A 14,288-nucleotide genomic window follows, 5' to 3' on the forward strand; every position below is an offset into this window, starting at 1 on the left:
CTGTGATACACAGAAGGGCCGACTGCATGATCACAGTGGTCCCTTCTGGCCTTAAAAGCTATGAATCTATGAAAAAAATCATTGACTCTTCTCAGCACAGTATCTGCAACTGGGATTTGCAGAGAAGTGAAAATTATTATGATTAGTTACACAATTATTATTAGTTAAATATATGTGTTACCCAATTCCAATGCTACAAAAATTAGAATTTTAATGCACAATTAGTCACAGATTTTAATTAAATGTTTTGTGTGATTGTATTAAACCCTGTATTTAGGAGGGTTGGTTACTGATTTAATGATTTAATCAGCTGATTTATATTTTCATACAATTTATATAATTCTGTATGTTGCCGCAGCAATTTGGAATCTAACCATCGGTCTTCTCTCTTCTTGCCAAATATTCCAGCCTGCTGTTAAATTAAGTCAGCTAAATTGCTTCAGCCTACCCAGCATCCCAGACTACATCCTTATCCGTTCATTTCCAGTATACTATTTGCCCTGTAGATCTTAGTGTCAGTAATATTTCCATGATGTGATATTAACAAGTAAGACAAACCTGAATTCCTTTCTCCTGTTCTAGGAGTTAAATCTAAGCAGGAGCTTTATATGTCATGAACTGGGAAATGGACAAATGTCAGGCCCATGGGGAAAATTATATTTTTATTTTTCTGATGTGATGAATGGCAAAAAAATCAGGTGCCCCAAATCCGCACTGTGATGAAAACCAGAGACTGCCACAAAGGCACAATGTGAGCTGCAGTCCATGCCCAGAACAGGGAGGAGGGACTGTTCGAATGTTCTCATTCTAATGCCGTCACCAGGTTATTCTAGCTCTTTCTGCAAATAATAGAATCTACTGAGGATATAAATCTTGGTTGCCAGTGAAAGATTGAGTGAGTAAGTTCCCAATGCAGATTAGAGACGCATATAAATGAACGGGGGGTTGGCTTCTTGCAGAAATGAAATAGCTTTAACAAACAGAAGAGACACTATCTATACACACACTTCCAGTAAAAGTTCATTCCAAATATTAGCAGCGTGGGACCAGATCAAAATAATAAAATGGCACAAAATCTGAGCACCGGCATACGACAGGGCCAGCATTGCTGTACGGGGAACCATATTTTATATCCCTGGCCTCAGGACTGTCCACCGTCCAAGAAGTCAGCCATGCAGTCCTCAGGGACCGGCAGAGGCTGGGAAAGCCATTTAGAAGGGAAACACGAACAACCTCCACCCCTCCTCTAGTCACTTCTTGCCCATGAGGTGGTGAGATCCCCCGATGGATGCAGCAGGCAGTGTTCGCATGCAACTGAACGGCCACGCTCCAGCCCCTGCCACCCACAACAAAAAACTAAACCCCAGTGACCCAGGAGAAGCACAGACTGGACTTCTTACAAGGGCCGTTTCCAATGGAAGCAGGCAAATGGGTTTCAAGTGGAAAATTTTGGAAAACAGAAGTCAGAGTTGGGCTGAGGGCCAATACCAGGTATCAGGGTCTGTGCTCAGGTTCCAGAGGTTGACCAGGGATCAGAATCCAAGTCAGAGCTCCAGGAACAGAGAAGAGACCTCATGGTGGCTAGCTAGGGAACCATGTTATTGCCTACATACTTTCTGGTCCATCCCATGAGCTGATATAGATCAAGGAGCCAATCAGGGATCGCTAAAGCAACTGTCAGTCAGATCACCCAAGGTGGAGCTTCCCATGGTGTGCAACTGTGGTGGATTATGGGTCGCAGGGAGTGACCAGGTTACAGGGGTGGTCCTATGGGGATGTTCATTGCCAGGGAGCCCTGCAGGCCTGGGTTTAAATCCCACCAATCCTTGCAGCAGCAGAAAGGCTGCCTGGGCTATCTTTTCTCCAATAGCAGGCCCCACATTGTCATCTTTGTTTCTTTTCAAGACAAGGAAAAGTAGAGTGTCGGCCTCGCGAGCAGTGGTGAGGAGTCTTTGCAAGAGGAAATGTATCAGACTAAGCCCATCATAAGCAGAGTTGTCTATGGAGCGGGCAGGGGGAACTGATTTCACTGCTGTCTCCACGCATCACACCCACTGCAAGCAGATGGACCATCTTCACATTTCATCCCTGGGTGCTGACCTACACAGAACGTCATTTCAGCCCTCAAGCCCACATAGGAGATGCTCAAAACTGTGTAAGTTTTCAGCATGGCAGTTGCTCTTTGCCATCACCCCTCCCTTTGCTTGCCTATCACGGATTGTAGCCCCTCTATCCTCGCCAGCTGTTGAAGGCTCTGAGCCCCGCTGCTGCACCCACAGTAGATGCCGCACCCCTGGGTGGGTTCAGACAGATCACTGCATGAGTGTGTTCTGTACAATGTTCAGAGCCTCACCGACTCATGTCACTTCACCAAGCTGATGTCACGTACTAACAGCCTCTAATTACTATGAGCCAGAGTTTTCAAGGTATTTAGGTGCCTAAATACCATTGAAAATCTGGTCTGACCATTCAGTGATGGCTTTGAACCAGTGACCTACAGATGAAAAGTCCCATCTCTCCTTATCACTCCCCTCACCCATCCAGTCACCCTGGGGGCTAGCCAGAAATAGACCTTCCACAAAGGGCTCCACCTCTTCAGTTTCGGCTGGAACTCTTCATCATTTCCGCCTTGGCTGCAAGGGTGAGTTTTGTTAACAGGCGAGATGAGCCCAAGCCACAAAAATCACCAGGGCTGAGGCTGCCTCTTTGTGCAGCACGCAGCCCAATGGGCTCTGATCCTGGCTGGTGCCTTTCGCTAATGATGATCTGGATTTCAAACTCCCTAGTGCTGCAAATTGTTGGCTATTGGCTCAGATCCATAGCTAACGAAGGGCCCAGTTCTGCCTCCTTTACTCACCTGGAGGAGTACTTTGCTGCAGTAGTGTCCCACTGGTGCAAGGGCAGCAGCATCAGGACTAGACACCGAGGGCAAACAGTGTCAAGGAGCTCTCACTGAAGGCACTAAGCTCCTGCTTCCTCCGCTGCAGGGGTTCAAAGCACAAAGGCAGGGTGCCGGCAGCAGGGGAGCAGGCAATGGGAAGGATAGCAGCTCGCATATGCAGTCACAGATGCTAACCAGGAAAACTTATGTGAGCTTCCTTTATTTCTATATGATGACCTACTAGAAAGCGCCTGCTACGGGCATCCGCAGCTTACACATCAGTGTATTAATTCCATTGTATCAACCCACAAAAAGCTTCCCATGGCACTGTAAATATCATTCTCCACTCCCGCCCGCCCTGCAAGGCAGGGCCGGCTTTAGGAAGTGCGGGGCCCAATTCGAACAGTTTCGACGAGGTCCCAGCAAGGATGACTTAAAAAAAAACAACACGTAAAAAAACACGTGGGGCTTGTACTCACTGGGCGGTGCTCCGAGTCTTCGGTGCCACTTTGGCGGTGGGTCCTTCACTCACTCCGGGTCTTCAGCGGCACTGAAGGACCCGCCGCCGAAGTGCTGCCGAAGACCCGCCGGGTGAGTAAAAATTAAAAAGGCGCCTCTAGCCAGGGAAAGGATTCTCACTGGGTGCGGGGCCCGATTTGGGGGAATTGGTGGAATAGGCCTAAAGCCGGCCCTGCTGCAAGGAAATCCTGGGCGCGTAGCCATTGGCCGTCTGTCCCATGTCAAACCCCAGAGAAGGGCAGGAGAGCAGATTTCTCCTTGCTGCCACCATCCCACAGCTGGTGGCAATTCTCCTTTGCGCCCGGCTTTATTAAGTTCCTGAATTCTTCTTTATGCTGGACTGTCAGGCCAAGTTCATCCCAGCGCAACTCTGCTGAAACCACCAGGAATTTGGCTGGTGCCTCTCTCTTGTTACAAAAAAACCCACCCCCAGGAGAGTCATGCAGATGCTTGTGATGTCACAGAACTTTTCCGTTTAAAGAGGATTTTCGATCCAGACACATGCCGCCCTGAGGCAAAACAAAACACTTGGGAGCATCTACAGGGAGCGCCGTTGCCTTGGCAGTGGATAGACTGTGTGATCTAACGGGTCTTTGCTGCTGCTATTGCCTATGATAAGGCTACTGATGAGAAAACCCATTTAAAGTCTGCAGTTTTTCCAAACACGTGGTTGGAGCTGGGCTGTCTTGGCTAGAGAGAAATCCATGATATGACAAAGGAGCTGGTAGAAGGAGAAGGATACAAGGCCTTGAAAGCAGAGGGAGAATATGAAATAGATAAATTACTGTGGGAGAAAACAACCTGCAGCAAAGAGCATCACTGGGACTGGTATAAACAAACAGCAGGATGAACAATAATTCAAGCACACGTGGAACTACTTGTGTGACTCATTCTGTGGATTAAATTAGTTTCAAGTTAAATTAATCCAAGTTCCAGTGACACTGGCTTTGCTTCTGACGTGTGAATATTCATATGTGAACTTTAGGAGAATAGCCATATCCCTGCACATTTCATGCAAAGGAACACTTTGGAGGTGATCATCATTCAGATTATGACAAAAAATGGGCAAAATTCTTCAGTGCTCTAGATGCAGCCTTTAAAGCTCTGCAGCTTTTATGGCAACATGGCTCTGTGATGATCAGCCAGCAGGTTAGCCAAGACTTTCCAAAGCGATCTGTGATTGTGGAGACCCTCTTTGAGACAACTTAAAGGGGCCTGATTTTCAAAACATGCTAAGCCCACTGAAAGGTGTCTCAGACTGTCCATTCAAAAACTGAGATACCCCAAATCACCAGCCACTTTTGGGAATCTTGGCCATTGGCTCTCTCATTGTACCAACTGGAAACTGTAGTAAATGCTTTAGTTAGAAAAAAGAGAGTGCCGGGGAGCTGTTGGTGTTTTTTTTAAATTGACTTTGTTTGTTTTATTATGAGATTCCTGTACTGTAGTGCCATTTCCCTTAAACCCAGCCATGGTTTTCAGAAACAGACTCAATCTCCAGGGTTTTATGCAAGTCAATGCCTCTGGAATACCTGATGCCTCATTTCTCTTTCAATCTGCAGTGTTTAGCATAGCATGTTGCAATACTGCACATGGAAACTCATCACGTCCTTTGGTGCAGTGGTGGGATGAGTGGCATAGCTGGGGTTTCCTCTCCCAGTTAATACGGCTGCATGATTTAAAAGAGTTTATTCTCAATAGGCAAGAAACTTAGAGGATCTTCCCCTCATTCCCCACTCAGCTCAGTCACTTAATAAGCCCTGCATGCTCTGCGAGAGCAGCAAGCTCTGCAAACAGGCAGCTTTCCTCGCCGGCTCAGAGAAACAAAAGCAAAATCAATCAGCTCTGGTTCTTCTCACTCCTTCTTAGAGTGGCTTCATGGGCATGGCCAGCGCTGGGCTCGTCAGAAGTGAATCCCCTTTTTCCTAGGGGTTTATGCCTTGGCAATAAAAAAAATTGATTTGTGCCATGCTGTGAAGTACTCCTCTGCAACCAATGCGTGGACGTTGATTCAAAGTGATTTTGCTTTGTGAAAGCCACCGTAAAACGAAGTGCCCTCTATACAGGTGACATTTTCCTGGGCTCCTTCTCCCACAGAACATAGGTCAACACGACCCCTCCAGCTGGCTTGCTTGGTTGCCCTTGCATGGGCTGCGCTTTCTAAAGCCGCTGTGAGCACAAGCAGTGTTACAGCCCGACAGCACCAGTCCAGCTGGCCAACGGCAGCATTTCTGGTTCCCGGGACGTTTCAATATTTTGACATTTGGTTTCAGAACCAAACCAATTTTTTCCAAATTTCCCACAAACCAGAACTTCAAAAGAAATAAAGTTTCAGAAACACCAACGCACGGTGATTCTGAAACAAAATATGCTCCCCAAGCCTCCAGCTGATGAAAGCGACACTCAGTTTGCATGGCAGGCTACCCCAGAGCCCTGAAACTCGAAGCCCTTGGGTGCCCAGCAGCCCACCAGCCAAGCTGACAGGGAGCCAGGCAGACAGGGCTCTGCCACCCATCCACCTGCGATTCAATGAAAATTCCCCAAACTGTTTTCATAAAACATTTTGGGTTTGACAAACTGGCATTTGTTGACAAAACTGCTGCATCTGAAAATTTCTAAGCAGCCCTACTCGGCTTGCAATGGACACAGCTCCATCACAGGCCAGGGAATCAGCAAGGAACTGCAGTGAAGAGGCTAACTTTAGGGGGCTTTACCTGGAGAAAATGCAAAGTTCCCTGAGTGCTTAATGCCATATGCCCACGTGCCGCCGACCTCATTTTGTTTATATCAGTTCTCATCACTAGTCCATGCAGCTGCACTGTAACTTTGCAGGGGTTGGGGTGACATTCGGGTTTGCTTTGAGCTTTGAATTAGAACAGGTTGGGACGCAAGAGTCAAAACCAGGCAAGCCAGAAACCAGCCCTAGGGACTTAGCCAAACTTTACATTCACTTAATAAACCCATCCTATTGGTTCAGGATAGAGTCATGTAGGGAAAGGTTTACAACCAGCCTTCAGCCGGCTCACAGGGAACCCAATCGTAGGATACAGCTCTGATTCCTCCGGACTTCATGGGGTATTTGATTCTTAGTCCCAAGGGATGGCTTGTGAATACTTGCTGGGCTTCCTCCCCTGAGCTGCAGTTTCTGCAGGACTCTGATAAGTAACATGGTGCCACACGCATGCTGTACGGTTCTAGTTCCTTGTTTCAATTTCACATGTTAGTCTCTCTCCATCTGAAGAGCAAAGCAAAAGCTTCGCTGTGTTTTGAATGTCACTGCAGTTCAGTCCTAGGCAGGGTCAGCTCTGGCTTTTTTGCTGCCCCAAGCAAAAAAAAACACCCCCTCCCCCCCCCGCCCCGGGGCGGCCAGAGCAGCAAAGCAAAAAAACCCATGCAGGACGGCCGGAGCACGGGTGCAGGCGGACTCCCGGCGCTGCAGATGTGCCCCGGGCAGCGGGGGGGGGGGGGAGGGGGGAGAAGAGGGGCGGCCAGGGCTTCCGCCATGCTGCCTGCCAGGAGGGCGCCGCGCCACTCCGGTCGGCGGGGAGGGAAGGACGCAGGCTGCCAGGCTTGCTACAAACCTGGCACCAGCTGGGGCAGACGGAGAGCGCAGCCGGCTCCCAGCAGGGCGCTGCCCTCCTCCGCGCAGCCGCCCCCTACAGGGCAGCCGGAGCAGCGAAAAAGAAAAAAACCTGCAGGGCAGCCGAAGCAGCAAAGGAAAAAAAAAAAAAGGATTCAAGGGCATGCCGCCCCTTAGACTCTGCCGCCCCGAGCACGAGCTTGTTCAGCTGGTGCCTGGAGCCGGCCCTGGTCCCAGGGACAGCAGGATATGCTGGTGGAAAGGGATTGTCACAGATATATTTAATAAACCCATAGAGGTGTGATGTAAATAGATACGTACGGTACCTATACCCTACACATATACCCATAGCTACAATCTCAGCAGGAACTGGCAGCCAGGGAGCTAGTCCTCCCTTGTTCTAGCAAATATTTTGGAAACTGACCACAACACACAATAAATCAACCAGCACTAATTGGTGCCCAATTCCAATCTCTTGACCAATGGGGATCCCTGAGCACAGGCTCAGAGTGCCACCCTGTCCAAAACACGCATTGTGCACAATTCTGAGACACAACCCTCCTGTTTTATTGCCTGAGAATTTGTCCAGCTTTTGCCTCCCTACAGTCTCCCCAGAGAAACTCATCTTGACATTGCTGTGAGCTCGCGGGAGCTAGACGATTCCAGGAGTTAGCAGGATAGGCAGCGCACACGATTACCCAGCTTGACACGATTCCTCTTTTACTTCAAACCTGCCAAAGCCAGTTACCCCCAGGAAGGGCTGCTGGGTCTTTTGTTTTTCAGGCAAACTTATCACGAAGGACTCACACAAGCACAGTGGGCTCCAAATAACTGTGTTTACTGGATATATACAACATGCAGGACTGAGCTGCATATACATTGCTCTGCCGTTTGGGTTCTGGCGGCTGCTAAACCACAGAACCCAGTGAGCACCACTGGAGGGCTCACTAGCTATTTAAAGAGATGCTACACTTTCCCCACACACTGCAAGGACTCAGGTTAGGACTTTCAAAGGTGCCTATTGGAGACCCAGCCTACAAATCTAGAGCACATTTGACATAAGCCATTTCTGAGATATCTCCAACCAAAAAAGGATTCTGGGTTTTTATTCCGTTGATAAAACAGCACACAACAAAACAAACCATGCACATTTTCATTTTTATGCTTGGCTAATTCAAAAACAGCCTAATGGATCTTTCCAAACAGTCAACTTTACATTGAAAACAAGCATGAAAGATTTCAGGCCAAAGGGTACATGCCTGGCATAACAGCTTATAATGAAAGTGTCTTTCCAACCCTAACAACTGCATCACTACCATAACGCTGCACTGTCTAGAATGGTGCAATATGTTTGCAGCTCACTCTGCTGCAGAATCTAAAAATAACCCTGCCCCACCCTCAATTGCTAGGGGTGGGTGTGAAGGTTTTTCCTTTTTGTTATTAGCCCCTGGGTCTGCCACACGTAGTATGTAATCAGCATAAATCCATGTTGTTTACTTGATACCCCACGGCAGCATTCACAGCCACCGCAGAGAGAAATACAAAGCATCACTGAGGGAGACGTCCCGTCTGCTTCTCCTCCAGGACCACCCTAATCTGAATAGGAGGCACAATATACGCCCAGGCTTGTACATACAGTATGGTAACAATAGCCAGAAATGCAGCTGGGCTTTGCTTCATCCACATTAGGAAACCAACCCCATTGCAGAGCACAACCCAGCAAATCCAACCCCGGGGGTGACCGCTGGAAATCTGGAAGTCCCCGCTCTGTCTGAGTCATGCCTTTGTATTGGTGGCTCAGCCACTGTGAAAGGAACAGGAACTGCCTGGAGAAATGGCTGTTGTGACTTTTCCATGCCCCTGGGCACTCTTGTTAACTCTTTATGCAGCCAGGAGCTGAGCAGCTGGAAGAGGCCTCAGGGAGCACCCTCTGAGTAGAACAAGATGATACTGTTTCAGGAACAGCTCCAGCTCCAAACCCAACCAGAGATCACACAGGCCCTCTGGTGGCGCTAGGCAGTGGATGCTCCTGCAGCCCAATCTAAGCCTAACATCTGAATTTGGCTAAAAAAGGGCCTTTTGTGATGTAGGGAAAGCTTCCCAACTGATCTCCATGACCAGGAAGAAAAGCTGATGGAGAGGACGTGCATTTCTGTTTGTCTTGCCACATTTGCCAGTTATCAGAGATCACAGACCCCTGCACACATGCACTGGAATGGGTCAGAGATTAGAAAACCCATTCTGCAGTGCACGAGTTCCCACTGCATGGTGGGCAGCATGTCAGCAATCTGCAGATGAAAGCTCTCCAACAGGCACTGACACCATGGACCGCAAGGCATCTGCAAATGCCGCTGCAGTCCAGCAAACCACTAATCCCCGGACTGAATGTCCCAGATGGCACAATCTGGCAGAGAGGCTCAGTGGAGCGCTGAAGGAGCCAAGAGACTCCACGGTCGCATTGCCCAGAGATTGTCAGAATCCTGCCTGCATTTCCAGGGAGATTCCTTGCATTTTAATTCTTTTCACTTTGCTGATTTGCTAAGACTAACGACATGTGCATGCTGAAGAGTACATTGACAGAACTGAGGCAACATTAACAGGCTGGCTTAAATATGCGCCATTTTCATTTTTCTATACTGACTGTGAATCAGGTCACTTTCCTTCATATATTCGCCACAATAAGAGTGCTGGGGAGGAAGAAGTGAAACTTAGAGAGATCAGTGAGTGGGAGAAAGTAATAAAAGAGCTCCCACTTTGTACTAGCAGCAAAGAATCCTGTGGCACCTTATAGACTAACAGACGTTTTGCAGCATGAGCATGCTGCAAAACGTCTGTTAGTCTATAAGGTGCCACAGGATTCTTTGCTGCTTTTACAGAACCAGACTAACACGGCTACCCCTCTGATACCTGACACTTTGTACTGAAAGACTTCAGCTAGCACAGTGAAGAGCATCATATATTGGTTTTCTGATACAGGCGTCAACTAAAATGTAACTGAAGAAGCCCTTTGCCTGGTGCAGCGTCTCAGAGATCGCAGCCTGAATTCCCATTTAATCCCATCAGCAGCAGAGCAACAATGAAGAAAGGAGAAAAAAATACCCCAACCCTGCCTCCTTTCCTTGTCAATTTCAGATTCACAAATGCAGGGGGATCCAGCCCTCCTCACCCACTGCTGCCAAAGATACAGTGCACCTGCAGAACTGGCCCATCACTCACATCTGCCATGTAATGCACCATGGGGCTGAAAAAAATAGGCCAGCAGCACTATTGACAGGAATTGTCCACAGGGAGGATATCTGCAATTCTATCCAAACCTGGGCACTCCGGAACAGGAGGAAGGGATGATGAAAGAAGGTCATTGCTCTGGGAAACACGCAGCTTCCATTTTAACCCTTTGGTGAGGCTCATTGCCTGGGGCATTAGCAGTGATCAATAACAGGCCATGCCCTGCCAAACCTGGAAACTCCACCCAGCCTGTGGCCAAGGGATCAATTGCAGAGCAGCTAATTTGTCTGGCCCTTGGATTTGATTAGCAGCTACATAATGAAGATTGAAAACTGAATTGTACCAAAGGCTGATACAACTATAAATTGCTGTGATTCAGGCCAGTGCTTTGGTGCATTGGTAAAATGCCTAATCCCCGCAAACAGCTAAAACTAATAAGGAGCAGATGATGAAAACCAAGTGTAGTCATAGCCCCTAAAAATATTATTCTGATGTTCTCCAAAGCACGATCTCACCCATCTGAGAAGTACAATCGCATGGAAATATCAGGAATTATTCACACACACTTAGAACAGTACATTCCCTCTGATTTAACTGAATCAGGGATAACAGAGGCAGACATATTTCCTTAAAGGTGCCGCAATGAGTGCTGAATTTTGAAATACAAGGGTGAGACAAACTCTAATCCAGCAGGGTGCTAGACTGCTCCACTACAGACACCAAGAAACCAGTGGCCCACAATCGCCCAGTCTCTGCTTCCCTTCACCAGCCTCCCTCCGAACAGCTAGCAGCACCTCTCAGTATCCACTGTAAAGCTGCACTGAGGAATTTCAGCTCCTTCACTTGCACTGTGTCCCACTGCACAGCACAGCCTCATCCCTCCCCACCCCAACAGAGCTCAGCATAACCCAGCACAATACAAAGGCCGTTCTGGATCCTACTGCAGTATCTAGCGCTGGAAGTCAAAGCAAGAAGTGTGTGCCAAAGTCAGTGTGTGCCAGCATCAAGGGGACAGCTCCAGACTGGGGGGTCCCAATCACTGCAAAGTCTTCTACCTAAGTAGCCCGCCGGATGCCAAGGCGCACTGCGTTACTACAGCTATTACTGCTAGCAGGGCTGGCTCCAGCTATTTTGCCGCCCCAAGTGGTGAAGCAGAAAAAAAAAAAAAAGATAAAGCTGCGATCGGTGGCTACTGTGCCGCTTCATTCCTGGCCACCCCAAGCACCTGCTTCCTTTGCTGGTGCCTGGAGCCGGCCCTGGTGGCTAGTATTTACTATTGATACTACCAGAGCGGCTAAGAGCCCTAGCCAAGGACCAGGACCCAATTGTGCTCGGTGCTGTCCAGACAGAGTGAACAGATGGTCCTGTCTCAAGGAGCTCCCAAGAGAAGAGACAATAGATTAGCTACCACTGGGGAGCACTCAGAACCAATGGCATAGTATCCGTCAGCACGATACCCAGTGCTCTCAGCACACCCGGGGCTAGCCATTGTCAGGCTTTTTGTAGGCAGCCTGGCAAAGGAGAGTTTTACAGGGGGATCTGAAGGAGGAGAAGGAGGTAGCTTAGCAGAGGATTATGGGAAGCTCCTCCGAAGCGTGAGGGTCCATATAGAAGCAACCACAAAGGTGCCTGTTGGGAAATGAACCAAGTGGGTGATGGAGGCTGGCACCGCTGGCTGGTCAGAGGTGGGAGTCGACGTTCTGGTGTCATGATGTTGGTCTGGGACAGGCCAGGAGCGAATCAGGCCACTGGAGACTCCATAGTCACCCCTCTCTCTCTCTCCACAGAGCGGTATGAAGAGATTGGGTCTTGCAGCCCAGAAAACCATTTCCACACTAGTTGACAAATAAACCCAGCTCCTTCTGATGCACCCCCTGGCTCCTCGCCTGCCCTCCCGTGCGCCCCAAGCTAATGACACAGCACCCACTTTGCCATCCAAGACTGAGAAGAAATGCAAAGTCCATCCGAATTGGGAGCCAGTGGGTGTGAACAAGGCGCTTGTTCTTGAGCCTCCCAGGAGAGACAGCTGTATTTTAAAGAAAATGTACCATCCATCCATCCTGAGATGAACCGTCCACTCAAGGAAGGAGGAGCTGTGCAAATAATAGAGGTTTTTTTATCCCAGGATTTGGTTCAGACCTCTGCACCCTAATTCAGAAATTGAGAAGTAGAGCCGGTCAGAATTTTTCAGTGAAATGTCTTTTCATCAGAAAATGTTGAGTCATTAAAAATGAAACTTGCCATGGAAAAGTGTCATTGTCAATGCAAATGTCATTGGGGAGGTTTCTCAGGTCCAGGATATTTCTGGTCAGAGAGAGAGAATGGCCAGTAGCCTTGAGGGTACTCCCCTGGGATGTGAGAGAGACAGCGGAAGTCCCGACTCTGAAGCAGGAGCGCTCACTCTCTGGTTTTTCACAAGCTCTAGTTTTTATATGAACATGGAACAAAAACAAATGTGGAAACTTCAAAAAAAATTCACAAAACCAAATTCTTGTTTTCCAGCCGGTCCTATTCAGGAGTCACGTTAGGTTCAAAATGTCTCAGGAAAGTTCAGGGTCTGTGCATTCCATACATCACACAATGACCCCTAAATTTCCTGTCTAGACCTCCATGACAGTACGTGGGAAGAGTCTAAATTGGCTGTGCTGGTAATTTGGTCTGAGGCGTATTCCTCTGCTAATGCACAGCTCACAAATTCTCCATCTGCAGCATATTTCTAAAACCAGGGGAAGTGCCATTTCAAAGGTTCACTCCTAGGAGCAATGCTCTTGTCACCTAGTGTGTCGGAACAAAGCCATGCACACCAAACAGCGCTATGCAGAATAGTCCAGGGAAAAGCAATACAGGGAAAGCAGGAGGTAATGCAACTGGTTTGTATAGCCCTACCTTCAAACACGGCCCGATTCCAAAGGAGTTGCTCTGAGCCATCTGGTGCAAGTGCAGCATCGTCCTGGAAGCAGAATGAAAATTAAACCACACCTCAGTGCTACCTGATAGGTCTTATGCTCTCCAGAGGGAGCAGGATCTGGTGCATGAAAATGTTACCCAATGCAACAGCACTGAGTAGGTTCAAAGCCACTGAAGGAGCTTGGATAATCCAATCGCTCCACTGAGAAAGAGAGAGCGTGTCGCTCTCGAGGGAGGTGGGTATGTTAAACTCATGTTTTCAGGCGTGTTTCCTAAAGGCTCGTGCTGTTGGAAATGCTTCTCTGTGCCCCTTTCGAGATCATCAAGCCCAAAGGAGTATTGTAAACTTCACTCTAGAAAGGCCTTCACTGGCCAGAAGTTTCAACTCCTTTCACCAAAGCAGATTCTCTCCAATTCCCATCTGTGGTTTCTGATTTCTGAGTGCTAGTTCCCCTCTTGCAGTCCCATGCTGCAGGCACAAGACGTGCAAATGTCCTTGGCACTTCCTTTCCCTCCCTTTGATAAGTAACTCATTGGGTTTGGAAGTGAGGTGATTAATAAAGGCTCCTAGCCAGGAACGGGTTTATACCTCCAATCCTACAGTTACCACCACCACAATACAATTCACACCCCAGTGAGCTATTCTGTTGTAGTGTGAATTCACTACCATGCTGTATGGTATCACACAGGGTCAGCATTGTGGTCACAACCTCGCTTTGCAGATACGAACCAGGGTGCCCACATGGTTCTGTGAAAGGGAGATGGGGAATTCCAGAAAGCTCATCGGCAAACTCAAACAAACAGAGCTCATGTTGGCCTCCTGGGTTCAAGGGTATTCGTTACTTGTATAGTGCCACTGGTGTGTATGGAGCGCTGCAGGTACAAGGGGAAATGGCCCTGCCAGCGGAGTTAACAGTCAATGGGACTATTTCTGTAGTAGGGGGTGAATTAACTTGGGTCGGGTGCAGCCCAGAGTTGTTAGGTGGGAGGTGAAATCATTCATATAAAATTAAAAGTGACCCAAACTGGCATCCAGAACTCAATTATTTGTTTCAGAGTAGCAGCCGTGTTAGTCTGTATCCGCAAAAAAAAACAGGAGTACTTGTGGCACCTTAAAGGAGCTCGTGAGCTAAAGCTCACTTCTTGGATGCATAGGAAAAAAAAAACTTTGCTCAT

At 48.2% G+C, this 14,288-nt stretch overlaps 1 protein-coding gene across 4 annotated transcripts in view; it reads right to left on the reverse strand.

Annotated features, from left to right (window-relative positions):
• Positions 1-14,288, reverse strand: part of MYO18B (myosin XVIIIB) — a 186,517-nt gene that overhangs the window by 145,999 nt on the left and 26,230 nt on the right. For all 4 annotated transcript variants that reach the window (XM_039505043.1, XM_039505045.1, XM_039505044.1 and 1 more), the window contains one exon: positions 13,092-13,155. In XM_039505043.1, coding sequence (XP_039360977.1) covers positions 13,092-13,155 — 64 coding nt within the window. The remainder of the gene's footprint in view (positions 1-13,091; positions 13,156-14,288) is intronic.

Source organism: Mauremys reevesii, linkage group 18, assembly GCF_016161935.1.
Source record: "Mauremys reevesii isolate NIE-2019 linkage group 18, ASM1616193v1, whole genome shotgun sequence".
NCBI lineage: Eukaryota > Metazoa > Chordata > Testudines > Geoemydidae > Mauremys > Mauremys reevesii.